This window comes from Ammospiza caudacuta, chromosome 2, assembly GCF_027887145.1.
Source record: "Ammospiza caudacuta isolate bAmmCau1 chromosome 2, bAmmCau1.pri, whole genome shotgun sequence".
Classification (NCBI taxonomy): domain Eukaryota; kingdom Metazoa; phylum Chordata; class Aves; order Passeriformes; family Passerellidae; genus Ammospiza; species Ammospiza caudacuta.
In genome coordinates this window covers 105,694,767-105,709,466 of record NC_080594.1, presented here as the reverse complement: position 1 = coordinate 105,709,466, position 14,700 = coordinate 105,694,767, and the positions used below count along the sequence as shown (strand labels likewise).

Here is a 14,700-nt window from a genome sequence, read left to right as displayed (position 1 = left end):
TTGTAATACAAGCCAATGAGTCTCTGTGGCTCTGATAGCCATGAAGGTTTGCTCAAAGTTTCATGCTGGCTGAATAAACACTAGGTTGAGAAACTCCCAAGGTAGTTTCAGTATGATGCATTACTTCAAAGGTAGCATGCCAATCTCTTTTGCAAACATTGAGTAATTATGGGATTGAGTAATTTGAGGTGAGGATTGTGGTCACCAAATCTTCTCCCATCTGTGATGCTAGGCTGCACCTCTCCTGCAAATACTAATGGTGTATCAAACTCTCTCAGGCAGTTTTAGCACCCATGACACATTTTTTAGTCTTGAGCAACGCTCTTTGCTGTTCTGGATAAGTGTTGAGCATGGTTATTTCTTCTATTTGCATTCTTTATACCTCTTTTCCCTTGGATAAGGCCAAGATACAGAAGGTTGTTTTGCTAGAAGAGATTGACCAACACATCCCCTTTTCCCTGCTTGTTCCTTTGTCACAGCTGTAAAAGAACAGACAGAACATATGAAGAGCCTAAAAATTCTACCATGGAAAGCTTTGTCCAGAGACCTTAATTCTACCAAGAGAAAGCAGTCACAAGTGTAGAGGACAGCTGCTGCATTTCTAGGGACTTTTTGAGACCCGTTGTTTAAGGTTTGGGTCAAATTTCCCAGCTATCAAAACTTTATGAATGGGGCTATCTTTTCTAAATATCAAATCTCTGGAATTAAGTCTAATACTTCCAAAGAAACATGTGACCTACATTTTATAAAGGGATTTCCATGGTTCCAGGACATCTTTTAATAGGGATTATTAAAATTGTTGTTCTCAATCTTTGTGGTTTCATACCATTTTTTCCCCCCCTCCAAGAAATTACCTCTGGGTTTGAGCATATCACCAACATGCTGGAACTCAGAAAGCTAGAGCAGACAAAAAGGAATCCATGAGATATATGGCCCCTTCCAAACTCACATGAATTAACCTGTGCCTGCTGTAATGTTTAAAGGAAGAAAGGTCAGATTAAGATGAAAAATAATCAAACAACAAATTTTGCTTAACATCTCCAAGGGTTGTAAGCCTTGAGGAACATGACTGTCAGAAGTGCTGAGGAACTGCTTCTGCCATTGGCTACCTCTTGGAATTGTTGGTGCTTATCTCCAGGAATAACTGGAATCATAATACATTGTCTTGAGAACAGTGGCAGGCGGATGCCAACAATATTTATAAAGAGACCTCTAGCCCTAAACTGTCAGACTGCAGAAGGAAGAGTGTTAAATTCCAATCTCTGATTTACAAGTCTGGCAGCACACACTATTCACATGGTGTGTGATTTGAATAATGATGCATCTACTCCTGATCTCATTAACCCTGATCTAATCCAGGATCTTATTTCATTAATTCCTGCAAGCTTTCATACAACTGGTTGCACAAACAAACAAAGCCCTAAAAGTCCTGTAACACTGTAATTATCTTTCCCTCTGAATATTTTCACGATCCTTTATTTTTGTCTTGAAAAAAAGTCTCAACTTGTCTTTTAAAACAGTGATGCATCTTCAAGAATCTGTTTTAATTTTACATGCAATGGAACTCCCTGGCACTTGCCCTCCCCAGGGCTCAGTGGACTTCTCTGCATAACCTTAATAACTGAGTACTGCAGAGGGTTGAGCAGTTGTGTTATTTCAATAGAGCATTTGGTGAAAGGTCTATCAAAAACAATAGGAGTGTCTGTAATTTGCCCTTACCTTTTTATGGCACAGTTCTTCATTCTATAATGCAGAATTTGTGTGTTTGAAGACATCTGTAGAAATTTGTACAATTTTTCATTACTTGCTAATTGGGTAGAAAAATGGCTGTTCAGACAATCACCAAGGGTTTTTAAAGTGGGGTTGAAATGAAAATTTTGAAGTTATGTGCAGCTGTATTTTATGTATTTTGCATGTTTTTGTGTAGAACAATGACTTCCTTTCAGTTTGTGTGATTTATTTTTAGTTGTTGTTTCTTTTTTTCACTGTACAACATAATTTAGAAAAGAAAAATCCTTTCTTAAAAACACCTTCCAAATGATGTTAAACAGAGAATGCAAGATACTGGGTGAGTCAGTTAATGTTCTCATTAGAAAATCCTGCTGTTAAGGATCATCTGGTTTGTGATAGGATTTTGCATAAAGGATTTGTTACTTTGTCTCTCTCTATACCTATCTGTGTCACAGAGATAGCTTATCTGCTTATCAAACATGTTACAATTTGTGATAATGTCTCCCATCTCCCAGCGCTTTTTTCCCCTAAGACTGTATGTTGTTGCTTTTTTTCTGCATTGGTCATCTTTTCAAATTGGTATGGTTGTGAGAAGGAACATAAATTCAACAGAAGTTTCATATATATATATGTGTGTGTGTGCTAATATGTACAGGGTTTTTTTATACTGACAATAGAAATATTTTTACTTTATGAAATATCCATTTTTGAATGTCTAAAACTGTAGTCTGTTACATTTTTTTATAAGGCCAGGTGTCTATGGGGAGAAGTTCTTAGCTTGCTAAATTCTGGCATATCCCACTCCCTATTCAAAGAAATGAGGAATGACATTGCACTTTCAAGCAAAGTTAACAGTGCTTCTAATAGCTGGATGAAAATGGAACCTTTGTGAGAAGAAATTTATTTTTGTTTGAAACTGCTTGAGTAATTTAATTCTGCTGGAGCTGAATTTAAGCTCTGGGGAGAGGATGGCTGAGAAGCACCTTCTGTGTCTCCCCACAGTACCTCCCTGCAGCATCCAAGGATGCAGGGAGAGCACACGAGTGTTTCTGAGCACCTGCAGAGATGTGTTTGTGTGTGTGCTGAGAACACTGGGCAGCTGAAAGGCACACAGATGTACTGTGCCATTGGCAAACACAGGTGAAAGGCAGCAGTTCCAGCTGATAACAGCCTGGCTGGCCTTCCATTGTCATGAAGGTTATAGAGGTGGGGGAAGAAAATGCCAGTTAGAGAGTCTGGTTGTGGAGCATCTTCCCCATGGCAAACCCTGCTGCAGCAGTGCCTTCTGCCCTTCATCCCACTGCTCACATGTATTGGTAAATAGGTAAAACAAAACAAATTCCCAGCCCCAGAAGAAAACTGGGAAGGAGTGTGTGCTGCAGGGGTTCATGGGCTGACAACTCCACAGTATGAAATCAGGAGGTTGCTTCCAGTTCATCTGCAGGTTGAGAGACCTGCTGCAGTCATACAGTGTGATTCTCTGGGAGGTTTCTGAAATGCAAACTCTCTGTCAGCTCTGCAACTTGCCCACTCTAAATCTTAGAGTCTTTGGGTCATCATGTCTCAAGTGTCTCACATGGATGGTGTGTCCCTCTGTTCTGGTGACAAGGTGACAGGTTTGGTTTTCCTCACCCTTTTAATAAATTTATAACAAACTTCTGCTTTTGTATTTCTCACCTACTTTGGGTAACCTGCACATAAAGATCAACAAATGTACTTGCTGTTTTTCAAAGCCTTCCTTGGAGGTGTTTTGTCACAGTGTGCACAAAATGCTAAGTGCTCATGCACCCGGCCTGTGCCAATCACTTCTGCTTCTTCGTGCTTCCTGCCATCTGCTGTGTCTGCTCATCAGTTATGCTCTGCTCACACCTACGTTGGGAGGCCTCAGAGAGAGGTGCTGTTGTTTGAAAAAAATAGGTCAGGATGAATTGAGTGGCTTGGAGTGGCATCCAACACCCAGCACACCATGGTTTTCCAATTTCCCTTTTGGTATTGCTCTAATTATGATTTTCAGTCTTGGTCTGTTAAGTGCATTAAGATGTAATGAATTGCTTCTTCTGGTGGTAGTGAAGCTGATCACTGATGTAGCCAAGCATGTCTCCAATACCCAAACCACAATGTGCAGAGGGTGTACTCTTTTTTCTTCCTGGATTTCTCTGAGACAGGTGGTGTTTTGTGATTCTTTGTTTTAAAATGCGCTCTCTACATTTCTTACTGTTGTATTCTTTGCTGTTTCTCGTAGTCTCCATCTCCCTTCCCCCTCCACCCCCTCCATGTTCCTTTAATCATGTTTCTTTAATCTTTTCTTTTCTAGTAATTAAAAAACCCCCACAGTAAACTAATTGGTATAGGTGAATATGAGCTGTCTCCTTTTGAACTGAAGTACAAAGTGTAAAGCTAAGGGATTTAACAAGATTTTCTGGAGCTGAGTGAATGCAGAAACACACACTTATGTTCACAGACAAGCACAGCTGAAGGATTGCACAAGACTCAATGCATCTGAGAGTTTTCCTAATTTTATTATAAAGCAAGCACTCATTTCTCTAGAAGTACAAGGCTTTCTACATGCGTAAGAGTGTAAATCCTATCCAGAAGATCTTTACTTATCAGAAAGATGTAACAAATAACATAACAAATCTGTATCAGAAAAGGAAGAATGTGGAGGTTCTTTAAAAGAGGAGTTTGAGTTTGCTGTGGAGTACTGGTCATGGATGTGTAGAAGAGGAACAGAGGATTTAGGAATGGCACAGTGTGACCTCCTGTGTTATGGAGGGCTTTGTATCTTGAGCATCTTTGGCTGGGATAAACAGGAGAGTTCAGACCCAGATATCACAGAGAAGTATCAGCAGTTAGGAAGGAGCAGGCTGCATTGTGCCTTCAGAGCACAGTGCTTTCATGGTTAATGTAGAATACACTGGATGTAGGAGTTATTTTTTTTTCATAACAGCTGCTGGTTTGCCACTTCATAGTAAATTTGTTTGTTGCCAATTTTTTGCATTAAATCTGATCTATTATTTGTTTTACATTGGTGTTTTCAATTTTCCCACTATTGTCTCAAATGTCTGAGGGATGACTTTTGTTATAAGTAAAGTTTATAAATAAAATTAGTACCAAAATGAGTATTCAGGTGTTCAAAGAACAATGTGCATGACAGATGGGCTGCAGAAGCCTGTACCTATGGCAGTGTAATGAATTTATGATTGTGCAGGCTGGTTCTAGGTGCACAGTAGGCAGGGGAGCAGAGTCCTGTCAGGAAAGGCCTTTCTATCTGAGAAGCAAGGGTGGCACTATGGGCTTACCTGAGCAGCCATGAAAGCAGCACTTCTGGCTGTGTTCAAGGCTTTATCTGTGCTAGGGGAGAGCAAATCAGTGCATCTGTTTTATGTAACGCAACAAGAAAAACAAAGGAGGGTAAAGCAGGTCAGAGTCCTCATCCTTAAGGTACCTGTTCTGCTGAAGTAGATTTGCTGTTCAGTATGAAAAACTCGGAGAGCAAATTACATTTTCTCTGTCAAGCTGTAAATCAGATAGCAGTCATGTGAGCCACAGAAATAGACCTGATTTTAAAGGCCAGATACAGAAATGAAAGAGAGGTTTAGGAGGCTGTGGTTAGGGAAACAGGCAGTACTGGCACAAACCAGGAGGCTCATGAACCGTAACTCGTGGGGTTTTTTGGTTGTTTTTTTTTTTTTTTTTCTCTGTCACATGCCTGACAGCTGGGAACATGTTTCCTATAAACTTGGGATAAGCTGATAGTGTAAAAAGGAGAGAGGATGTGGAATTCTGCAGCAGTGAAACAAGAGCACAGCTTTTGTCATGAGCTCAGAGGATGTGTGCAGAGGCAGTTTGGGATCTGTGCCTCTGTTAGAAGCTGGGGATCACTGCTGCAAAGCACAATCTCCAAACCATCCTTCCCCCTCTGCCTGGTGACAGAGCCACTGGTGAGTGTCTCCTGTCACAACCAGCTGATGGGGAGGTCTCAGTCTTGATCACGGAGCTTGAAGTTCCTATGTCCTCCCTCTGTGTCTTGGACCTGGCATTGCCCTGGAAAGGAGAAACTAAAAGCTAGTGATGCAGAAGCCTGGAAAATAAAAGCTAGATGGTTTCTTATTTCTCCCTGAAATGTCATTTTGCTTTTTAACAGAATGTAAAGCTCGTGCTATGAAAGTATACTGGATTTTAGTGCAGGCAACATCTTTCTTGTTGAAAATAATTTCAATCTTGATTCTAGATCAGTTGCTGGGAATGTTTGTTCCAACCTTACTTCAGGATACTTTGTTTATTTATATTAGAACTACAAGATTCTTGAAAATCAGAATCACATTTCTAACTAAGGACATTTGTAATTATTCAATAACTCTTAACTAGTTTTAGTGAAAATGTCACAGGAAATTACTTCGGAGGACTAAATATTAAATTGATGTACTGTGCAGCGGAGTTCTATTTTGAGGCATTTAATAATTGAATGATTGAACTCATATATTGTTTGAAGTTACAGACACAGTCTGCAGGAAATCAAGGTGGCAGTTGTCTCTTGAAATGTAAAGTATGGTTTTTGAGAAAAGGGATTGAAGGAAAAGCGTTCTGTGTCTCAGAGGGGTCAAAGTGCTCCTGACATTTCCATTGTTATCTTTTGATAATTCAAATGTGTTGCATTGTTTCCTCTTTGCTGTATATGATTCCAGACTCTTATTTCTGCTCCCAGATTTGGCTTCAAGCAGGGCACATGCTACAGATTTTAGAATTGTGAACGACTCATTCTTTCTCAGCGTTCAACTCTTTCATTATGCCTGTGTCTTGTTTTCAAAAGCTTTGATTTTTATTAAACCTCTTGCTCCCAGGATGCAAGAACTGTTGTTCCCTTCATATGGAAGCCACAGATAAATCACTTTATAGTCTGATAGTGATTCTTCTCATATTTTTTCATGTCTTCCAACAGTTTTGAGGAATGAATTTTGTACCTGCAGCAGTACAAAAAATCATTTTGTTGCATTTAGAGTCATGGAAAAGGTTGCAGCAATTTCCTCAAATGTTTTCAGCTGAGTTTCCTGTAAAGGTCAGAACTGTTATAGTAAAAAAAACTTGAAACTTTGGTGTAGTGAAAATGGCGGAAATTCTTGTACTTTCCTAACTGTAACTTTTATGGCTGACCTAATTCAAGCATTTGCTCTTACTTCAAGGAAGCTTTTTGACAGAGGGGCGGAAACTTCATCGTGTGAAGGCACATAAATAGAGGAAACTTGTTCCTTGAAATGTAATAAGTGATTCAATTCTGAGAAAAAGAGCTAGGTCTTGCAAACAGCAGTAGAAAAACTATGTTTTCACTTTGAAAGCTGTTAACTGTTCTGTTTGCCTCTCTTCAGAATGACAAAGCATGTGTCATTCCAATGAGTAACAGTTTTTTACTTACAAAAGATAAGGTGCTTAATTTTAATTTAATAAATTTTGATTGTGTTTAATTTATACATTTTATATGTTGGAATAGCCATTTAATAGGGTACAGGTATACTTGAATATATTGTATTTTCCTATGTGGTGGACTTTCATCACACTATGTAATTTGTTGTTATTTGAAGTTTTGTCACGTTGTAAAGCTGATGAGTCTAGGGATAACATCTTTCAAATTTCCTGTGGCTTATATTGATGTAGGATAGGATTAGAGAAGATCCAAATAAAAACAGCTCAGGTATTGTTTAGGATTTTGTGTTTCTTTGGAGAAAATATATTTCAAAGCTTGCCAGAAGAAAAGAATCTTTTCACAGTGAATTGGCTGTTGATATCTATGCAGTATGGTTGAATCCTAGTTACAAAAAAGTGTTTTTTATGTATTAAAAGGGTGTACAAATTTTAAGGGCCTTTATGCCCCCATAACGTCTTTGAAATCATAATATTGCATGGAATGAAGCCTAGTTTATTTTTAAAGTTCACAATTACTTTTTTTTAGTACTTCTCAGACTGAGGATGCTTCTTTCCAGTAAGAACTGCTCATCATATTGGAATCACCCTGAAACCCACGTAGACAGGGGGTGGGAGCTGTCTCAAAATTTCTGACATCAAGAGAGCATCTTTTAGGTTTATTGGTTGAAATGCAAGGTTACTTACTTAAGGGTTGGGTTCCTGAGGCATAGCCTGTTGAAAATGATCTGCTATTAACCTGAGCCCGCAGTTATCTCTGTGTGGGCTGGGAAAGAAGTGCATCATTTAGATCCATGAAATTTATACCAGGCAGGGCTCCAAAACCAAGAACCAAATAGTCCCAAAGATTAGGTTTAGAGATATTTTTGAAGCTGCTAGCACTGTGAAAGCCTACCTCTTTGCAAATGGGTTGTGTGAGTGAGACAGCTGCTCTTTCTGCAGAAACATCCCACAGGAACTGAGAGGTAAAGAGCCAAGCACTGCACTCAGGATCCCCCTGAGCTCCTTCTCCTGAGGCTCTTTGTGGGGTTTCCATTGACATCTGTCTTGTGAACTTTATTCTGGGAGGGGCTCTCAAGGTGGCCAAGCCTGTTCCAGATATTGTCAGCCCAGGGATTGCTGGTGAAGGTTCTCACAGTGTGTCCCTTGCAGGAGACCCAGCACGGCTCAGATGTCCGGCTGTACCAGTCCACCCAAGGGCAGGTTGAGTGGTGGCTGTATCTGATCAGGGTGTGACTGTATCTGCTGTAGTCAAAATAAAAACCAGAAACCAGTGCAAAAGTCCTGGTCAGGAGGTGCACTGAAGTCCTTGCTGGGCAGGCAGCAGGTTGATCCTTTCCCAGTATTTTTGGGTTGCTCTTTTCCCAGTATTTGTTGATATTTTCCCAGTATAATGTAGTCCAATATCTCACCTGTCTAGTTTCTCCTCTCCTTTATTACACAAGCTTATTTTTCAAGACACAGCAGTTCCTGAACTTGAAACTGGACTATTGGTTTCTGTTCATCCTCCTTTAGCATTTAAATTCAGCTGTTCTTCAACTACTTATGGCAGATTGAGGTCTTCTATCCTAACTGGAAATTTGCTTTCTGCTTATTTGTGTACATGAAATTTCTTCTTTAAAAAAATAATATCTGCAAACTTCAACTTGAAATCACAACTGGAAATAGATTTTGTCATACACTGGGGAAAGTTCCCACAAGCCACCTTTGATATGCATGGATTTGCAAGCTCATTTGCCTACTCTTTCCTCATGTGGTAGGATTCAATTCCTTGCAGATCTGGAAGGACTGGGTTACATAGAGAGATTTCTATAACTATTATTGATAAAGCACCAAGCTTTTAGGGCCATTGTAGTTAATTTACCAAATATGCCAGGCAGTCATATTCAGTATAATTTTTTCAGTAAAATAAAATGAGCTTTAAAATAAAAATAAAGTTACTTGGTATATTTATTTCGCCAGAGTTGTTTGTGTTTGTTTTCACTTCATTTTTCAAGAATAAATGAAATTTATAAGGCATTATGGTATTTTACAGTAATAATTTATTTTTTTACAGCAGGTTAGAGTGGGAATAGATGTAAAGGGCTGTGTCAATATTTCTGAATTTAATAGCACCAAGAGTCCCTCTGGCCTGAGGATAAGGGTGCCTGGCTGTGTTTGAGCCACAGCTGAAGAAAAGTTCTAAAATCCTGAATTCCCCAAGGGTGAGCACTACAGAAAAGACAAAAAGGAGGCAGGAGCAACATACTAGAGAGAGGAGAGGGGCTGTAATATTAGCACAAGTGTTTGCTGCAGGCTACAGGGGTGAGGCTGCTGGAGGCTGGGGCATCTGTTAGGTTTTGTTTACAAGTTTTTAGTCTTGTCCTGTAGTCTAAGACCAGGAAATAAAAAAAATGTGCAAAGGTTTTAAAGCTGGCATTGCTTACTGCAGAATGCATCATAAGCCACTTAGATATGGCTTCCTGTAGGGTATTGCTAAGTATGAATGTGTTTCTGATAAGATTTTAGCTTAGTAGGGCTGGATTGATCTTTACTTGATTTCTGTTTCATTATTTAGACAATTCTCCCGTTTTTCTTTCAGCTCCCTCCAGGGTGTGCAATTTCAGGTTGCTGGGGTTGATCATGTCATGTTACTCTGGGCAGTAGCTATGAAAGATTATGGCCCTTCTCAGGAGTATCAAAGGCAACAGTAGTGAAAAGTAGCTCAAACAAATATTAGAAAGGCACACAAAAAAAATAAGTCCTTGGACAATTTTGATAACTGCAAGGTGCCAAACCTTCTGTATGAATTTTGGCTTAGTGGACACTCAGCATGTGTCTTTCTTCTTTCCATGAATAGTGGATGAGAAGGAAGTGCAAGACTCCCCACCCTACAAACAAATGCCAGTGTTTGGGAGTTGTCTTGTATTCCTTTGCTTTTTCAGCAGCCAAACAAGGCTTTCTCAAAAAGCTGTCAGCAGCAGCAAAGGCACCAGTGTCATTCAGCTGGAGACTAAAGGGTACAGCATTGTTTTCTGCTACAGCAGGCAGTTTTCTCTGTCAGTTTAGAAGTTGCAAAAGGATTTTTACCGTTAAAAATCTAGTACTGCTGTTTCAGAATTTGTGAGTTGAGGATTTAATTACATTCTGACATAAAGAATGAAAAGTAACACAGTAATGGCACACAGGAAGTAACTTCTGGCAAGATGGGGTCTTCTGTAGGACGTTGTCTTGTGGTCTTGTTCACATGAGAATGCTATTTGACTCACAAATTCTGTTTAAACGGCAGATAATTTTTTAATAGACTTTGTCACCTAGCTGCAAAATAGATGTAAAGCTCTGGGTGAAGTAATTTATTTACATTTTCATTTTTAAGGCTGTGAAAAAGAAGCTTGTGGAATAATGTACGTGTTAAGTCTAGTCCACTTCTTTTAGAAAGTGATATATTCTTCTAAATGCATACAGTGTTCCTAAATTCTCACATGGTTCACTTTTTTATCATAGCTATGAACAATATTTCTTCTAACAACAGCAGCATCTATCACACAGATATCACACACCTTTCATACACATATTCACATTTGTTATTTCAGTTATTATGGTTACTCTGAGGAGCTGTCTCTTAGATACTATTTTACCAGTGTGATGGCAGTAGATAAAGGATTTATTCCACCTGCCATAGGCAGTAATTTATAAAAGTTTTATCTCTGCTAATGTACTGATACACAGAAAATACTTTGGGCAGATGTAGAAGACTGTATTAATGTTGTATAGCTTATAAGTCAGCTTTGAAATAATAATTGTTTTGGGGAAATAAAAGGTAAAAAAAATTCTGAGATTCAGGTTTAAGGTGCATCTTACAGAGAATAACTTAAAAATTCTTGCTTTGCTCAATGCTGTTCACAGATGACAACTTCAGAAACTTCAAATAGAAATGTGCTTTCTATGCTTTAGTGCTCATGTCTGATATGCTGAAAATCTAAATAAGATCTACAGTATTTCCTGTGTATGTACAATGCTGTGGGGTGGTGGAAGTTGATCCTGCACTGGTTTTAGAAGAAGGCAGTGAAGATAAGAGAGGTGAAAGAGAGGAGGAGAGGTAGTGGTTTTTGTCATGGGAAGAGCTCATCCAAAGCCATCACCTGTCTCTGATGCCTGTTTAATGACGATCTCATCAAATTTGCAGATGATATCAAACTGGGGGAGCAGCTGACATGCTTAAAGGCAGGGCTGCTCTTCAGAGGGCCCCAGACAGGAACATTATGGAATCCAGCAAGACAAATACCAATGCTTGCCCTGGGAAGGAGGAATGCTGGCAGCTCTGCAGAGTTGAACCTGATAAATTTGGGAGCAACTCTGCTGAAAAGGACCTGTGGGTCCTGGTGGGCAGCAACATAAGCACATGCCAGTCTTGTACCCTGGCACCAACACAGTGAACAGCATCCTGGGCTGCATTACTAGCCTAAAGATTAGGGAAATGGAAATCCTCCTTTACCTGGCACTCATAAGTCCACATCCAGAGTATAGCCTCCCATTTTGTGTATGGGATGAGAATTTTGCATAAAGGGAAGATATTGATGAGCTGAAGCAAGTTCTGTGCCTGTGGAAGCTGGAGCACATGCTCCCTAAGGAGAGCTAAGGGAGGTGTGGGCTTGTTCAGCCTGAAAACAGGGGTTTGGGGGGACCTCCTGCTACATAAAAATTGTTATCCAGGAGATAGTGACACACCCTTCACAGTGATACCTGCTGGGCAGGACAGGAGAGAGCAGATAAGACTTGAGAAGAAAGTTCTAGACAAGGTACAAGGAAAATCTTTGTCACTACAAGTCAGTCAAGCAGTGGGCTTCTGCAGCCTCTGTTCTTTGAGGCTTTCAAAATCCAGCTGCTCAAACAGCCTTGAACAGCCTGGTCACCTGCAGTGAAGGTGACCCTGCTTTGAACTGGATTGGAGTAGGGACGTTCTGAGTTCTCTCTCAGCCTGAGTGGATCTGTGGCTCTAGGACAAAGCTTGCAGCCAAAACTCTTTTTTTCCCCTTATATTTTGGGACGTGGTTATAAGCAAAAGGTTCAGCCTCTGTGGTGTGTCAGTCGCCTGTCTAGAAAGTGGAGGTAATGCTGTTTGTTTTCTTCAGTGGCATTTCCATATAAGATGTATGGAAGGTGATGGTATTTTGGATGCTTTGTCACAGTGGGTATGGACAGCAACAGTTAGGCTTTTAAAGTCTGCCTAAGAAGCTGATATGTGGGGATGTTCACAGGGGTCCCAGGATGTGGAAGACACAAGGATCTGACTCCATGTTTCAGAAGACTAATTTATTATTTTATGATATACATTATATTAAAATTATACTAAAAGAATAGAAAAAAGGATTTAATCAGAAGGCTAGCAAGGAATAGAAAAGGAATGGAATGATAATAAAATCTTGCATCTGACCACACAGTCTGAGACAGCTGGACTATGATTGGCCATTAATTACAAACAACCACATGAGACCAATCACAGATGCACCTGTTGCATTCCACAGCAGCAGATAATCAATGTTTGCACTTTGTTCCTGAGGCCTCTCAGATTCTCAGGAGAAAAAAATCCTAAGGAAAGGATTTTTCATAAAATGTGTCTGTGACACTTGATAAAGAGGATACTGTGCATCTCTAGCAGTAACTGTGAAGATGTTTTCTGTGCATTTACATTCATGAAACCCCACCATATATATTTTTGATATATACTGTCAATCCCCTTAAAAGGTAGTGAGCAGCAAAATGTGTCAGTGTTAGCAACAGCTCTGACAGCAGTCTTGCTATATGCTTCTGCCAATTATGGTAACATTTGTCATATTTTCCTAGTTAATAGTTTTTTTCCTGCTATGGTGGTTGTTTCTGTGGTCTTCTCATGGGAGGGAAAGCAGATTTAGCTGCCTCTACATCAGGAGCAATGTGCTGGTTCTGCCCTGTGTATCAAACGTACAGCTCACTGCTTGATAAACTGAAACATCTATTTTCCTCCCCCTCACACTTGTCAGCTTTAGTGATCTTTATTAAGGGATTTTTAAAGCTATCCTAGAATTTTCATGCATAGACAAGGAGATATTTGAAAAAGAAAAACAATAGTGCCCATTGGAAAAGGTTACTGAAAATTGCTTTCTTTTTGTGGCATTTCAACTTTGTAAGAGTCTTTGAGGTTACATTAGAGCAGGCAGAGGTATGTACATAGAAGATTTAAGAAATCTTGGGAGCTTGAGATTTAGAATATTCTGTAATAACTTTTTTTAAACTGGTTCTTTTTTCTTCTTTTCCCTCTCTACCTGTGTTCTGCAGGAAATAAAGAAAGACATGAAGAAAGAAAATACTGCCAACAAACCACCAGAGAAGCCTATAAATGAAGTTTCCAATGGAAGCCCTTTACTGTTGTCTGAGACAATTATTAGAACCAACAAAAAAGGTACAGTATATGGACATTTAATACAGATTAAATTCAGGCTCTCCAAAGAACAAAATGTGAACCTTCCTTGTTTCTAGAAATAAAGCTAGAGTCTATTTAACTGAAAAGGCATGGCAGGAATAATAATAGAAAAAAAAATCTTTGTCCTCTTGGATTGGCATATATGGATGCATGTCTAATATTTCCACTTTAATTTGCACAGACATCCCTTTCTTTTTAAGGAAATCCTTCCTCCATACATTTAATTAAGGAAAGTTGTATGAGGAGATTGCTAAAGCTTATTAAAGTAAGGAAGTGGCAGCTTGCATATATGGAGGGTTTTGCACAGGGATGTCAGTCTACATTCACATATTCATGCTTTATCTTGGACAGAGAGCTCTAAAAAAGGAAAAAAGAAGTGGAAAACATACAACTTAATGCATTAGTTTCTTGGGAAGTGTCTTTCACTGTCTTTCATTTGAGACTGGAATGTGTGCTCTTCATGTCTGGCTTGACTCCCAATGCAGATTCCTATGTAGGGTCTTGGGTGGCTAAAATGAAAGCCCCAAATCTTCTCTGTCATTCCCTAGCTCCCTGCCCTGCTTTCAGAACTATCAGAACCAAACAAAAATTTGAAAATATAAAACCTGGATTTTTCTTCAGGTTATGTTTATGCTCCTGTTTGTTTGTAGGAGGACAATTGGGTGTGGGCAAGAGATGTGCTGTAACTTTTTCTGGAGGATTCACTCGACAGTTCCTTGCTTGCTGTTTTATACAGAATATCTGCTGCCATTAATCATTGCTGTGTTGGTTTGACCAGAACATCCTAGAATTCCCACTTCTTTCTGGTCAAACCAATGGGTGCTTGGATTTTGATATTGGCACCTGGGCTAGCCAGTGGGTTTTAGGACACACCTCCGAGAACACCCAGGGGTTAAAAGCAGAGCTTCGGCGCTGGGAGGCTCTCTTGGGACTTCGAGGGACCGAGGTCGGAGCTCTCCCTCGTCCAGCCGCTGCCGCTGGGCGGGGGAGGGGCAGCCATGCGGTAGGCCTGGGCCTGGACAGACATGGGAGTGAGGAGGCCTTGGAGGATGGAAGGGTGGAGGAAGAGCCCCAAGAGACATCGGACAGCCTTCCCCCCCCCCCCCCCCCCCCCC

The 14,700-nt window shown here is 40.0% G+C and overlaps 1 protein-coding gene across 2 annotated transcripts in view; it reads left to right on the top strand.

The window, feature by feature from the left end:
• The window catches only part of SH3KBP1 (SH3 domain containing kinase binding protein 1), a 213,979-nt gene that overhangs the window by 64,100 nt on the left and 135,179 nt on the right, over nt 1–14,700 (top strand). For both annotated transcript variants that reach the window (XM_058821978.1, XM_058821985.1), the window contains exon 3: nt 13,441–13,564. In XM_058821978.1, coding sequence (XP_058677961.1) covers nt 13,441–13,564 — 124 coding nt within the window. The remainder of the gene's footprint in view (nt 1–13,440; nt 13,565–14,700) is intronic.